Source organism: Gymnoscopelus braueri (assembly GCF_963280865.1).
Source record: "Gymnoscopelus braueri genome assembly, chromosome: 21".
NCBI lineage: Eukaryota > Metazoa > Chordata > Actinopteri > Myctophiformes > Myctophidae > Gymnoscopelus > Gymnoscopelus braueri.
Genome location: NC_137623.1, coordinates 30,858,689 through 30,873,591, shown reverse-complemented (window position 1 = coordinate 30,873,591; position 14,903 = coordinate 30,858,689). Strand labels below are relative to the sequence as shown.

The 14,903-nt window shown below is 42.2% G+C and overlaps 1 protein-coding gene across 2 annotated transcripts in view; it reads left to right on the top strand.

Moving 5' to 3' along the window:
• Positions 1–14,484, top strand: part of waca (WW domain containing adaptor with coiled-coil a) — a 29,554-nt gene extending 15,070 nt beyond the window's left edge. Inside the window, exons 8-13 of one of the 2 annotated variants that reach the window (XM_080417372.1) lie at positions 5,482–5,604; positions 5,943–6,082; positions 6,283–6,410; positions 11,609–11,801; positions 12,218–12,345; positions 12,656–14,484. In XM_080417372.1, coding sequence (XP_080273498.1) covers positions 5,482–5,604; positions 5,943–6,082; positions 6,283–6,410; positions 11,609–11,801; positions 12,218–12,345; positions 12,656–12,725 — 782 coding nt within the window. In that variant the 3' untranslated portion in view covers positions 12,726–14,484. Of the gene's footprint in view, positions 1–5,481; positions 5,605–5,942; positions 6,083–6,282; positions 6,411–11,599; positions 11,802–12,217; positions 12,346–12,655 lie in introns of both variants that reach the window. The other variant, XM_080417371.1, reaches the window with a different exon arrangement.
• Positions 14,485–14,903: the final 419 nt, after the last annotated feature.

Sequence of the window (14,903 nt, the reverse complement as noted above, 5' to 3'; positions counted from 1 at the left end):
ATGCACCAGTAGCAGACCAAGCGGAAAACTCGACGTGTGTGTGTGTTTGTGTTTTTTCATGTCAGTCTAATGGCTTGCTTTGTGATCTATGGCTAGGAGTGGTTCACCTCTTCAGTCTGCGGGTGAGAGGATAATAACTTATTGGCTTCACTTCAGAGGGTTTGGAGCTGTGAATATGACTTTGCGGTTTGTAGCAGGCATTATTCCAAGCCATTTTGAAATTATTTTTCTTAGTTTTAATTTCCCGACTTGCATCCACTCCCGTTCAGTTTTGATTTGGGAAAATATTTTGTTCTAACTGATGCATTTTTGTGAAACTTAAGTTCCTGTTCCTCAGTGAAGTTGACAGAGCACCTGGCAGCTGAGGTATAGTGGTTGTGTAAAGATGTGGGTCAGTGTTTCTCTGCTGAGGCTGCCGGTATTTTCCAGAGACTTTTCCGTAAGCTGCACACTGATTTAATTAGAATTACTATCGAGATAGGCTTGTTGGATAGACAGTTTTGCCAAAATCTATGTCACGTTACCGCCGATTATGTTATGCTACCGAATGCATATTTATTGCACAAAATATTTTTGATTTAACACATTGGGTGCCAGAGGTTTATTAAAATATTATACTTTGAGTGCCAGGATTTTTTTTAAATTTTGAACCTTTTTCAAGTAGTCACAAAATATTTTCAGTGATCACCGTCCTCACGGTGATCCCCTCATTACACACACAGGTCTCGTACAATCGGGGGGAAAAAATTAAAAACATTCGGTAATCCGTTCCATAGTTGCAGCCAGTTGAAAATAGTTAAATTAACATTTGTAAAAAAAAAAGTACACAGGAGCCGAGATACAGGTTTTTGAAGTCATAAATTAACCAGGAGGTGGATTGGAGTCTAAATCTTGTAGGAGTGATATTTCCTGTTGCTGTGAAGGAAAAAATAAAATTTAATTAAAAAAAAAAAAAAAAAAAATCTTTTCAAAAACCGTATATATACGGTTTTGGCACTCAACGTTAGTATGGCCAAAACCGTATATATACGGTTTTGGCACCCAATGTGTTAATGCACATTTATTTCATATTTATTGTGGTCTATATTCAGTCGCTGTGCTAGTAGTGAGACTTTCTCCTCGTTCCTCATTGGCTTTAGTTTAAGCTTGCACGTAAGACCTCCGGTCGCGGAATAGAATTAGCGTCGCTAACTTACAGTAGACACGGACACACACGACTCTTCACCCTCCGGCTAATCTCTCAAGAACAGATTCAAAGCTGCGCTACTGAATCTGTCGGGAGCCCCGTTCAGAACGTGTGAGCGTTAGCCCTACAAGTGGGCGTGCCTTCAAATCATGGAGCAGGCCGCGCTTTACCCAATCAAATGTAGTGGGCGGGCTTTACATCTGTGCGCTCACTTCCCACTGGAAACAAACCCAAACTCATTTAACAACAGCGCCCTCGGAGATGACAAAAAACACGGAAAGTTAGTAACATTTTAACTTGTTCTTTCATCATAGAAACAAGTGGGCTTATAACCAAAACGATGTTCTTTGGGAGAAATGGTGTTAGTGTGTTGTGTAGTATTGTTAAAACATAGGCGCACCACCGGAAGTGGAGGGCTGAGGGCAGACCAAAACGCCGGTTTCCAGTCAGCGTCGGTCTATTTAATCACTCCCCCCAGAGTCAAATGCAAAAGTGAAAAACGCTGTGGGCGCTGTTTTTCCTTTTATTTGACGATGGGTTCCCCAGATTGCCCACCGGCAAGCATTTAAAGCATTTGAATTAACACCTAAGTTTTCTCGCAAACGAAAGCAAGGGAAAATAACTAAAGAATAGCGGACAAAAGTGGGACATTCATGCACTCTTGACAGGCACAAACAATCCAACATCTAACTATAAACAAAAATAACTTTCAACTACTAGGCTTGTAATAAAAACTGCAGTATTAAATAACATAATCAACTCCTTTGAACAGTGTTTCAGAGACATAGTGAATTTCATTAGTATTCTTATCTAATATAATGACCTGAGTGTCTAATATGTTTACACATTTTGGTTTGCTTAACACAGGACTGTGTGAACACAAACCAGGCAGAAATGATGACTATTGCAACAATGTAAAAATGTGGTTCTTGCTCTGGACCTTTTTAAGTCAACTTTAGATCTGAAAGGCACCTTAATTTAACTCTTGAGTTTAATATTTCGTTTTTTTGGTGATGTTTAGTAAGAGTCATCATGACTGTACTTTTCAAGGGTTTTAGCTCGCCACAAGCTGGTATAATATGACTGTCATTCTTGTTATTTTAAAGATAGCAGAAATGATTTAATCAGAAATGATTTACCGTATATTTCCAAATAGTAGCCCTACCGCAAATAGCCGCCCACTGCCTAATACCCGCCGGGGGTTTTACACCATTGCTTCAAATAACCGCCTGGTTCCTGGTGCCAGAATTACAGATACACTTGCTTGTGATCCACTGCACCACAGGGATTAAGATTGGACGCTAAAAGCAGAACTCGACAAACACGTCAACCACAATCTTTATTCACAACTTGACGGTGGATATTAAGCTTTGAGACATCATTGGTAAATATCCAATAAAGGCAAATAAACCAGCCAATGGTACAATGGAGTACACTATTAATGTAAAAAGGAAATAATATGACAAAGTGCTGCATGGCCCCACATGAACGCATACAGGAATCAGATGCTCTTTGGAATGGGTTAGATCAGTATGAAATTTAAACTGTTTAAGTCAATTCCCTTTGTAAAATATGATTGCACTGTATTCATAGCAGATCGCAGAGCAGTCGTAGTTGAGTGGGTAGAGAGGCTGATCTGGTTATCGGAAGGTCACCGGTTTGATCCCCTGACTTTCTAAAGTGTCCCCGAGCAAAACATTATACCCAAGTTCCCCACTGAGCTCCCCACCTAGCAAGCAATCTGCCGGGTGAATGCAGGAAATTAATTTCCCCCTCGGACGATGCAATACAACCCCCCCCCCCCTTTTTTTTTAACAACCTCCAACTTAATTTAACTCTGGCACTTATGTCTTGCTGTCAAAGAGAAGCGCAGTTAAATTACATTGTATCACTGACCCGTTTCTCTAGCATACAAATGCTTGCTAAATCCATTAGTTGGAGGCTGGCTGTATGTTATGTTAAATAGTGAACGGCATAAGATGACTGCACAGATTCCACAGTGTAAACACTCTTCGTCCTGACAGCTGAGTCAAAACATAAAACAAGGTGGGGCGCCGATGACCTAGTGGTTAAGGTGCATACCACGTAAAGGGTCTAATGCAGCTTGACAGCGAGTCCCGGGTTCCATTCCCGAGACCGACCTTTGCTGTGAGTCACTCCCTGTGTCTGTCCTTGTTTCCTGTCACACTCTATTATACTATCCACTTAACGCAGAAAAGCCCCCCCCAAAAAATATGTATATATAGATGCTAATCTAATGGCATGTAGCGTGTTAGTTTACTTATTGACACAACGGAGTGGGGCATCTGGTCGCTGACATTCCATCGCTTTATGTGCAATCTCACCGTGTCACAAATACTTTAAATCTTTCTAAGTTGAGAAACGAGCCAAGGCGAGCCGGCTGCGGAGAGAAAGTATCTCTCCCTGTGTGTGAGTCTGTGAATGAGAAGAGGGCAGGGCTGACTGTGTGTGTGTGTGTATGTCGGAGCAAGGCAAAGATCAAGTCATTGAGAGGGGGACTCGCAAAGCGAGTGCACATCTGTTGCAGTGTTGAGGATTTCTTTGTCTGTCCGTGCGACCGGGCATGCTCAAACATGTGGTGCGCGACGGACCGGAGTTCGCTCCTTTTTTATAAACCCACTAAGTAAAAAATCGTCCCGCTCCGCTCCTCTCACATGCTCTGCTGTCAACGAATATTCGAATGAGAAGTTGAGAAATCTCCCCTCAAGGCTTAACTTCATTGTATGGCGGTGTCGCACGTGAACGTGAGCCGATCTACAAGTCCACAATGTATCGTTGATGCAACGCGTTGTGGGCTTGCTGATTAGCGGTGTTTGCCACGCAACACTGTCATACAATGAAGGATAAAACGGCTACCTTGCTGTAAACGCACAGACTTAACATTGCAGACACACATACAGTAACCAGACTCGCTGCTTAGTTGGTGCTAGAAAGCACACACGTATAATCATCACACGTCATTTTAATTGATTCAAAATTATAACGGGCCAAGCTGAAACGGGTCCTTGGAGCGATGCGTCTCCGTTCTCTAAATAGGTCCGGGCTTTATCTAAACCATTACAGCTTTATTGGCTATAGAATAAAATAAATATTAACTCATTAATTTGATCTAGCAAGAGAGCACGTTTCTTTGCATCAACCGCGGCCGGCACATATAGAGGAAAAAAGAGACTTCTGCTGTACTGCATACAATATATTTATATTGAAAATGATGTACATTTGAATGGATCGATTTGGCCAATTCTGACAGCCCTGGTCAGGACCCTTTTATCTATGCGGAATCTCTCTAAGTGCGTGTCACACAAAATTTGTCCCTGGCCTAACTCAGTCAGTGTCTGACCGTTCTGGCTCAAACTTGCCGTCTGTGTCTCATTTGACCCCAAGCTGCAGAGCCGAATGGTAATTCGGACAGACCAACCGTTACCGAGAAACAAAAAAACAATAATATCCGTGTCTGTCGGCCCACGGTCTGGCAAGAGGCAGAAATTCTCTGTGTGGACTGGTGATTGTATGCATCGGCTTCCCTGATTGGCCAACACATTTATATTGGCTTAGCGGCTCAAGCTCAAGCGGTTCCATCAATCCGTGAAGCCGACTTGGAACGCCTGCCCTCCTAGTCTCCCTAATAAAATAAGTAACACTTACCTTACCGTAAGGCTACTTGGATCAAAGAGAGGCATTCAGGTCAATGAGTTACAATAAAGAGTCTTGGAGTAAATGGAGTAACATGCTTTGACTACATCAAACTACAAATGAATGATATGGAATTTGTAATTTTCTGACTTGACCACTGTGGCACTGGCTATGATGGGTAGTCAGTTGATGGTATGGTGTCACCAAGATAGCTTCTTACTGTCAAAAGCAGGTTTGCTGAATGACTGGTTTGCTGTAAGAAATATACCACACATTGCATTACCTGAGAACATAAATCATCATTTTTGTTTATGTTGAGCTGATTATGCGATTGGCCGAATTGGGTGATCCACAGGAGATTTCACTGCCGTGTTTTTGAATCAAAAACTGGCTACAAGCTCCTGGTGAGTTCTGTCCCCCCCCCCCCCCCCACAAAAGTCCAGACTAAAAACACTTCCTGTCTGAATCGAATGTCAAGGGTAAGCATTGCTGATATACAATTGGCCGGTCAGTGTTTTAGGGGAGGGACTTTGTGTATGGGGCAATTTGATCACCAACAACACAACGCTGTAATGCAGAAACCAAAGCGATTTGGTCAGGTGGAAGAAGTGACCATTTCTTGTCCGTTTCCCTCTCCTTAGTTCTCACCGCTGCAGTCACACAAGCTTCATTACAGTCGATGCTGCACAAGATCCTCACTGCGGGGCCATCGGCTTTCAACATCACTACTCTCCTTTCTCAAGCTGCTCAGCTCTCCACCCAAGGTAAGCAACCAAGCCCTTGAGAAAAGTAAACGTTCCGCACTCAGTATTAAGCTTGGAAATGGAACTTGTTTTATTTTATTAATAGTGTTTTGATCCCAATGGATCTTCATCAGCTTCAAATTTTAAAACTGTAGTATTGCTGTGTACCATACAGTTGGCACTGTTACATTCATGTTGATCTCTGTGTACTTGCATTAAATGCCCTTGAAAGGACCAACCGGGCTGCCGTCTGTTTTGTTTTCCTTCAAGGGAACATGTCAGAATAGAGAATTGACAATGATGCATAGTGTGTGTGTGTGTGTGTGTGTGTGTGTGTGTGTGTGTGTTGACCCCACCAGCCCAGCAGTCAAACCAGTCGCCGATGTCGTTAACGTCGGACGCGTCATCGCCCAGGTCCTACGTCTCACCCAGGATCAGCACGCCACAGACCAATGCTAAACCCCACCACAGCACACCTCCCGTCATCTCACAGCCAAAAGTAGGACCACAGCCCTCTGGCACTCGCACTGAATATTTTATGATGGAAGGAATTTGAATGCACAGAGTGCCAGCATAGTCCAAATTTGGTGTCTGTTTTGAATGAATAAATGAGGCTCTGGGAGTTTGAGACAATTTCCTATTGCTCCTTCTGAGGTCTTCTTAGTGAGGTATCATTCCTGCTCTATTATTTTGTTTCAGGTGAGCACACCAGTGGTGAAGCATTCGGCGCTTTCCCAGTCCACACCTCAGCAGCCCCATCCAGCCGATAAACACCACCATGGCCACGACAGCACGGCCGCCTCGCCACGCACCATCCACCGCCAAGGGTAGGTTGGCCTCCCACACTCTGACCTCCTTAAAAGTGACATGAAATCGTATTTTGAGAGTGTTTTAATATTCTTATCGTGGCGTATTTCCAAGTGAAACAGGAACTGCATGCGTCTCAACCACAGAACCACAGAAATGGGGCTAGGGTTGAACCGCACGATGGCTTACAACCTCCAGACACAGGCTATATGCACATGTTTTACCTGGCTATGAGTAACTCTTTTTCGGGTTGCCGAGTACCATGTCCCGCCTGGAGGTCATGTCTGACCGTAAAGAAAAATAAAACAAGGCCGTTCTGAATCAAGTTTCTGTTACTGCATTGCCCATTTTACTCAAAAAATAATTCAGACTTTTATTTTAATGTACTGTTTAGCTTTGAAAAGAGATTCTTTGTAATGCGCGGCAGCCATGTTTGTTTACCTTCAACATGCACAGCCCTCTAGTGTCTAGATGAGTATAATGAATCATAGCTCTGTGTGGAGGTTTGACAGGGAGATGTATACAATATGGTATTATTGGTTAAAATTAGCGTACCTGCTAAGATGAGCAGGCGTGCAATTTTTTGTTTTGACAATTTAATTTGTAATCAAGATTGGACTTTTTATATGTTTTGGGTTTTGGCATATATTATCTCGCCAGTATGACTATAGATAATATACTCTAAAAGGGTGAAAAACTGATTTTTCGTTTCAGTTCGTCTCTAACAAGTAGACATGGAAAAGAACAGGTTGAGTGGCCGCTTGGGGAACGAAGGTTCCTAGTTCGATCCCGGTGTAAAAGTGTCCTTGAGCAAGACACTGAACCCCTAATGGACCCTTCGCTAAAGCTGGCCTTACACTACAAGATATTCGGGATCTGAAACGACTCTCCCGGGTATCGGGAGGCCTGTCTACCCCAGCTTAGATCGGGAGTGAATCTCGGGCATAAATATCATCTAGTGTGAGGGTGCAAAGATCCAATCTTAAACCTCCCGAGTTGCTCCGACCATTTTCAAACATGTTTGATATTTATCTGTATCGCTACTGTATGGAACGGTACAGCGGGGGGCGCTGAGAAATACGTCCGCTAGTCCGAAGCAAGGACGGGGGCCTTGCCGATAGCCCGGCAAGCCCGCTAATCTGACGCACGTGCATGCGCACGCTCACGCACACACACACACACACACACACACTACCAGGTCAGGTTATCATGTACTATGAACAATCAGGTGCAGCTGCAGTGGATCAAATTGACTGACTGGTGATGACATAATATATTTTCACCCGCAGTCTTTCCCCTGTATGCATTTAAAAGTAGCGGCACGCCACGCTTTGTTTTTGACCGCCACAGCTTGTTTTTTAATGAAAATGTAATTACATGTTTTATTTGCAACACGCTGTGAGCTTGTAGATGCGTGACACTGTTGTGCGATGAAGGATGAATTGGGCTGCGTTCTCATGCTATCCCCTGTCTCTCCTGTGAAACGGCTTCCCCTAGGGTAACAGTTTTGTTTTTACAGCTATGTTTGCTATGCTTTTCTATGATCAGTTCAACACAGATGATGTTCAGAAAGATGTAGCCTTGGATCATGTGTTTTATTGATTCTGACATTTGCATATCTATGAAAGACAGTAGCTGGTTTCTATAATCCAAATCCTCGCTGCGCATTCAACACACTCGCAACACAAGAACGCATGTCCCCCGATCTCATAAGATTCTGCACTTAATTCTATCTTAACTGATTGATTGACGTCAAGTCTGGATATTAAAACTTGTGTCAGTTGTTTATGTCACAAGTCAATGCGATTTGAAAAGTGAGTTCGCTGCCCCACGCCGTCACTTTAGTTCCAGAGGGGCGGACCGGGATTAATTGATTGATTCTTTTGTCCATGAAAAAGACGTCTGTAAAAAAGGAAACTTGGATGTTTGTGTTTTGCCACATCGTTGCTGAGAATGCGGTCTCCCAGCTTGTGATCTAGCTTAGTCCTGAAAAGAATATCCTATGGAGTGTTATGTTTTACAATTCTTCCTTGTATAAACACGTTTTGGTCAGTGAGACAAGTGCATGGCAGCAGAAAGACTTGGGTCACTGTCATCTCGTCTCGTCTCTTTTAATTTTATGACAGTCAGACTCGATAAAATACATCTATGATAGCCTAGTCTTGATCTAATGCTAACAAAGTTGCATGTCATGGATGCATCGACGGTGAGTAACTTAAGTTGAAGCTTGTATTTGCAGAACGGCGTATCAATTCATATTCCGGGTCAAATCGATAACGTAATGCTTGCCCGTACATCATCTAAGCATATTAAATCAAAATACAGAATATCTTGTCAAAATCTTGGTATGGTAGAGCTTTCCAAACTTAGAGCTTAATAGCCACAGTGGCACTGTCAAGCTCAGACACCTGATTAAATATTTTGAGGAAAAAAAATAAAAAATGATTAGCGCACGCTACGCGCATGCGAGAAGGTTTCCCAGCGCCACAGTTACAACTTCATCCTAGGGGAAACACTGACCCGTCATTCCTTCATTTATGTAGGCTATTTATTTTATGTTTACCAAGCCAAAGATCTAGTAGTTTTTCCGCATCATTTCTCCATTCATCACATCTGTCTGCCTGTCTGTATTCACTGACGGAGGAATAGGTTAATAAGTAGGCTACTATAACTCAATAAATAGATTAAAATGTCTGTCACCAGGGACCCTCATACACGATTTCTGTAGGCTATACAATATGTTTCTGACCAGATGTTAAATTTTGTCCATAATTTAATACAAGTCACGTGCGTTTTTAAATGGTAAGCTACGTAGGCCTACGTGTGCACCACCCAAATGAAACCGTTAACATGACACATTACACACACAACGTGTGACCAAGACTATCGTAGGATCAAGACTGTCGTAGATGTATTTTATCGATTTTAACATTTTTGTATAAAAATGTCAATCGATAAAATACATCTACGATAGGCCTAGTCTTGATTCAAGGCTATGCACCCTAGTTCTTAAATCCATTGATTTAGCAAAATGTTGCAAGCGAAGTCTCTCTGTGCTATGCCTCTGCACAGCAAGCTCAAGCCTGGTCTATTTTTTGCTGCACGATGGTGTCGAGTGGATAACATTGTGCGATATACAAGACCGCAAGTGCTGCGGATGAGACGCGTTGTGAGCTTGTAGATCGGCTCTGACGCAATGCACCGTGGTAAGACGAAGCACAAATCAGGCAACAGGCCGTGTGTGTGTGTTAATTGCGAGGCGCATCTCAGGAGGGCAGCTGGCTGTCGGGGGAAAAAACAATTGTGGGCTGTTGAAGAAATCTCTGGTCGACCTTTTGGTCTACCGAAGGAAGATAACCTGGCTTGACCTAATGGCGGCACCTCAACCTGGCTTGACATTTGTTGGAACAGCATAAGCTAGGATGCACTGTAGACTTGGTCAAACCTTGATTTGTCTTATATCCTGGATGATTTCATTCTGCCTTTTGGGAAACGCCCCCCAGGTTGATGAAGAATCCAGTTCGCATTTGTTTTGCTAACACTACACTGGTGACCCCAACACTCTTGCCGTTAGTGTCGATGTAATTACTGAGACCATAGTATTGATATCTGCTGTACATGGAGTCAGGCCGGAGCAGGCAGTTTTGTAGCGTGCAGTAGTATGCTTGTTGCACTTGTACACATAAGCTGTCAAGCCATTCCTAATAAAGCTACGTAATATCGATTAAATGGCATTAATTAATAATGACAATGACAGTTTCCCTTTGCCGTCCAATACAATTGTACATCCCTAGTAACTGTTGAGTTGAGTCTGTCAGGAAAGATCCTTGATGCACATGTATATTGTATCTACCCTGTGTGCACACTTAATGGCTGCAGTTCCATAGGCTAGATGAGTACTAAAAGCAATGCAGTGGAAATGAAGAGGAATTCAGGAATCATCCAGTAGCTATTATCTGATATTGAAAGAGGGAGATTTAGGAGAAAGTTGTTCCTGACAATGTACATGTCTGTCAACTGTAGTGTTGTGGCTCCATCTAGTGGTGACTGCTGGAATAAGATGCTGAATAGCCACTAGCCATTATGTAATGGTAGTAGGCCAACTTGAGGGCCTGTTTATCCATTTTGGATGTTAAATACTCTTCAGATTAGTTACTCGTATTAGATTTAGACAAGCAAATTGGTAGTTGTCAATGATTAGCAGGTACTTCCTTTACTAAACAGCAAACGCAGTCCCATATGTTAAAGCACCAGGCTTGCTTACGGCACAAATTCCTCAGTTTGATTCTCGGTACATAGCTCAAAGCACTCACTCACACAGTGATTGTAGGTAAATAATGCCATCTAATAATAACCACCTCCATTTACCAACTTCCAGCAGTAATGAACTAGAAACATGCTCTTTATTTGGCCTCAACTTTTGGACAGAATGTCCTCTCCATCAAGGGAAGCCTACAATGGAATAGCCTCACTGTAGGGAAAGCCCCACCCTGTGTGCCTTTTCTTTTTTTTTAAAGCACAACTAAAACAATTATTAAAAATTTCTAAAACATGTGACCATATACTATGTATGGACTATAGTCTATACATTTTAAATCTTAGATATGTAAAAAGAAAAAAAAGGCTTCAGATATAGCGGTAAAACACGTGAAACACGTTAATGGCACTCAATGAGTTAAGCTTCAATGAGGTATGGTCTTTTTTAAATGTATTTGTAGGCAGTGGTATGTCGCGCTTTTATTATATGTAAGACTACGGCTGGGAGTTAGCTTCTAGCTAAAGCTAAATTAATATGAGATCATGTTTGAGAAAATGGATTGAATTCTTGTACATGTAGGGATGTCCGATATTGACTTTTTTACCGATATACCGATATTGTCCAACTCCTAATTTACGATACCGATATCAACCGATACCGATATATGCAGGGATTACTGTGATTATGGTAAGCTCACATTTCATATCACACACACCATACAGTAAGAACTCCTGTAACTTATTTAAAAAATAATTAAAAAATGAAAATAAAACGATACAGATCTTTTCCGATATCGATTTTTATGCAAATATCGGCCGACAATATCGGACATCCCAATGTACTTGTATTGAATGTTCATTAACGTGCACTGTCCCGTAAATAAACAAATGAAGTAATGCTTGAAAATGGCAATTTAACAACCACCCGTCACTACGTCTGTGTTTTCTACAGCAGTCACAGTCAGAGGAGTCCCTCCCCCGGTCACAACCACGTCACCCATGGCAGTAGCAACGCTTCCAACTCTGCCTCCGCTCCCTCCAGCTCCTCAGCATCTCGGCCCTCCTGCACCTTCACTCCCACCCTCGCGTCTTACTTCAATGAGAATCTTATCAAACATGTCCAGGGCTGGCCTGCCGACCACGCAGAGAAACAGGTATGTACTGCCATTTCTATACTTTTTATCGTCAACATCAATTCAACGTCAACACTATTGGTACTATGGAAAATTATGTCCTTTAGCATCACCAAACTTATTTGCATCTTTGGGACAGCTGATTTATACTGCTTTAACTACAGCACAAAAATTGTATATAGGAACTAGGGCTGGGCAAGATAGCCCTGTTATATTTAGTGATATGAGACTAGATATTCTCTGGGATTTTGCATATTGTGAAATGGCATAAGAGTTGTCTTCTACTGGTATACCTTTCCAAAATGTTCACAACATATCAGATCTACAAGCTCACAATGCTCCAACGAATAAAATGAATGGAAAATAAATATTGTCACAATATTGATATCTAGGTCATTGTTAATTAATTCATGTTGAACAAACTGGTCTTCCTCAAGGCATCAAGACTACGTGAGGAGGCCCACACCATGGGGAGCATCTGCATGTCTGACAATTGCACCGAGCTAAAAAATCTACGATCCTTGGTCAGAGTATGTGAAATCCAAGCAACATTGCGTGAGCAGAGGTGAGAAATCATGGGAGAGGACCACATACCTGCTGACATAAATGTTAACCATATGAACCCTCGCGTCCCTACTCTGGGGGTGAAAATTCAGTGAAAATAGCCGATCTACAAGCTGACAATATGTTGCGTTTGCGAAACATTTTCAGCTTGTAGATTGGCTATTTTTGGCACAGATTTGGTGCAGAGGGGAAAAAGGAGGGGTCCTTGTATAGACCCCTGCGGTCAACTAACTATATTTAAGTGGTTAATCTTGCTTTGTATGAATGATCAACTAACTCTTGCTCACTCTCTCCCCCACTCTTTCCCACAGGATACTATTCTTGAGACAGCAAATCAAAGAACTTGAAAAACTGAAGAATCAGAATTCTTTCATGGTCTGAGAACTTCTGGTTGAGTCGAAGTGAGAGCTGGGAAACACCCCATTGCACATACCGTAGTTGGAAGCCGGAGGGAGAACCCTTGTTCAGTTCTTGTTGCCCCCAGTCTTAACACATAGGAGCTACAGTCGGGTTGGCTTTGGACCGTTGGGCTGGGCGCGCATAAGGGGGAGAAGTGGAAGAGTTGTTGATATGGGAGGGGAGCAGGTGGGGGTTGATTTACAAGACACTGTTTTGTAAAAAAGAAACCCGGTGGGGGAAAAATGTAGATTTCTTGTAGATGTTATCTATGTTGTAAATATGTTTTGTAGATTGAAGCCATGGAAAGCCATGCCTATCAAAGCTTTTGACATCCAAACTAATCAACACAAGAGGCCAGCTATATTCATTAGCTAGCCTTTCCGTCATGTTAACTTGTCTGCAGACTTAAAGCTTCATTTTTGTTGATGGGCCCTTGAACCGTTGCCTTGAGCATGTCATGTGACCTGCATGGAGCAAGATATTTCAAGCCATTAATAACATGCAAAGGAGCACAGCGTAAAGTTTGGAACACTGGCCTCTAATTTAGTTCTTTGTTGGAATTATTGCAAACTGATTAGTCCAGATCCTACTATTTACTCGTCCCTTTTGGGTTGAACTGTAAGGGTCATTATGACTGTTCACAATGGTTCAATGATCTATTTGCAGTTTCCAGTTGCCCTGCATTTCCCAACTGAAAATAACAGTGCCTGGTGGTGTGGTGGAGTGAGTGTTTGATTAAAGAGAAAAAGAAAGACTTATGTGATGGCGTGCTGCTTTGGACCATTCCCACTGCTATAGCCCCTACCCTGGTCTTGGCCCTGCCCGCTTGGCAGCCCAACTGACAGATCTCCTCCTGAGGGAATGACATCAACTGCGGTCACTTTAAACCTCTCCTAGTCATTTTGTTTCAAGAATACTTTTTTCCTGTGTCATTGGTTTGTTGTTTATGGTGGAGAACTGTACTTTTTAAAAAGGTGAGGTGGCACAGCCACATCATGCCAGCCACAAGTTCATTCCTTTGTACAGTTGCTGTAGTCAGCGGAGTTAATGAAGAGAATGCTGAAGAGGAAAGAAATGGTTCAACTGTAGTCAGTGGAGTTAATGAAGAGAATGATGAAGAGGAAAGAAATGTTTTTTATTAAAAGTTGCAGTGATGACTATGTCCGAATAAGTTGTAATCATGAATTATCACTATTTTTGTTATCCGCATCCAGTTGGAACAGAGGTGGTATTGCTGCCACCGGCAACCATGCAGCAGTATTGGGCACTGCTGAAAGGTGGAAGGACAATGCTGATCACTAATCATGCACACCTGAGACAGAGCAGGGCAATGGAGAGGTCACAAGGTCAAATGTGAAATGTATGTATTGTAATAAACATGCTAAACTAAAGCGAGCACTGGGTATTATTTTATTGGGAGTACTATGTTAGATTTGGTTTGTACACTAGTGCCTTGTTGGATGTCTTAAATCACGTCATTTACATGAATATACCACACTTTAGTTTATTGAAAGGTTTTTGGCAAGCATGTCATACGAGGGTTGTCTTTTCTTTTCTAGCACGCCCCATCCCAGTTCTTTGTTTGTTCCCCACTATTGAAGAGCAGTGCCCTGAGCTGTAGCGGCCACCATACTTTACTGAGTAGAACTGCACCACACATCAGGAATGGTGATCACGTCATTGCTTTGTATATTGTTTCCTGAAGTATATTGACAAAAGAAATAAAGTACGCCTCTCCAGGGCCATGTTGTGCTTGGATTTTTAATGGGATTTTGACTGTATGTTTTCTCATATTTTGCTTGCTCCTTGCAGGATTCAAAATGTCTTGGTGTCCAGTTGGATTAATATGGTTAATCATAAGGTATTGAAAACGTGCAATGGTAATGCACCACCCCTTATGTGTATTTAATACACTCTTATCCAGGGTCTCTGGTAAATGCCATGATCCCTAGTCAAATAACGGGTAAACGTTTCAAAGAAAAATGTAGTTCTTCAAAGCAACTAGGATGCCAGGTAAATTTGAAAGCTAGCATCTTAACTTGCATTTGTCCAGCAATTCTGTCTAAACAGCTGTCAACAAGTAACCAACATCTGCAAGAATAATTAGTTCATGTATGTATTTTAAGTTGACAAGTGATACAATGAAGAGTTTTTGGGAGT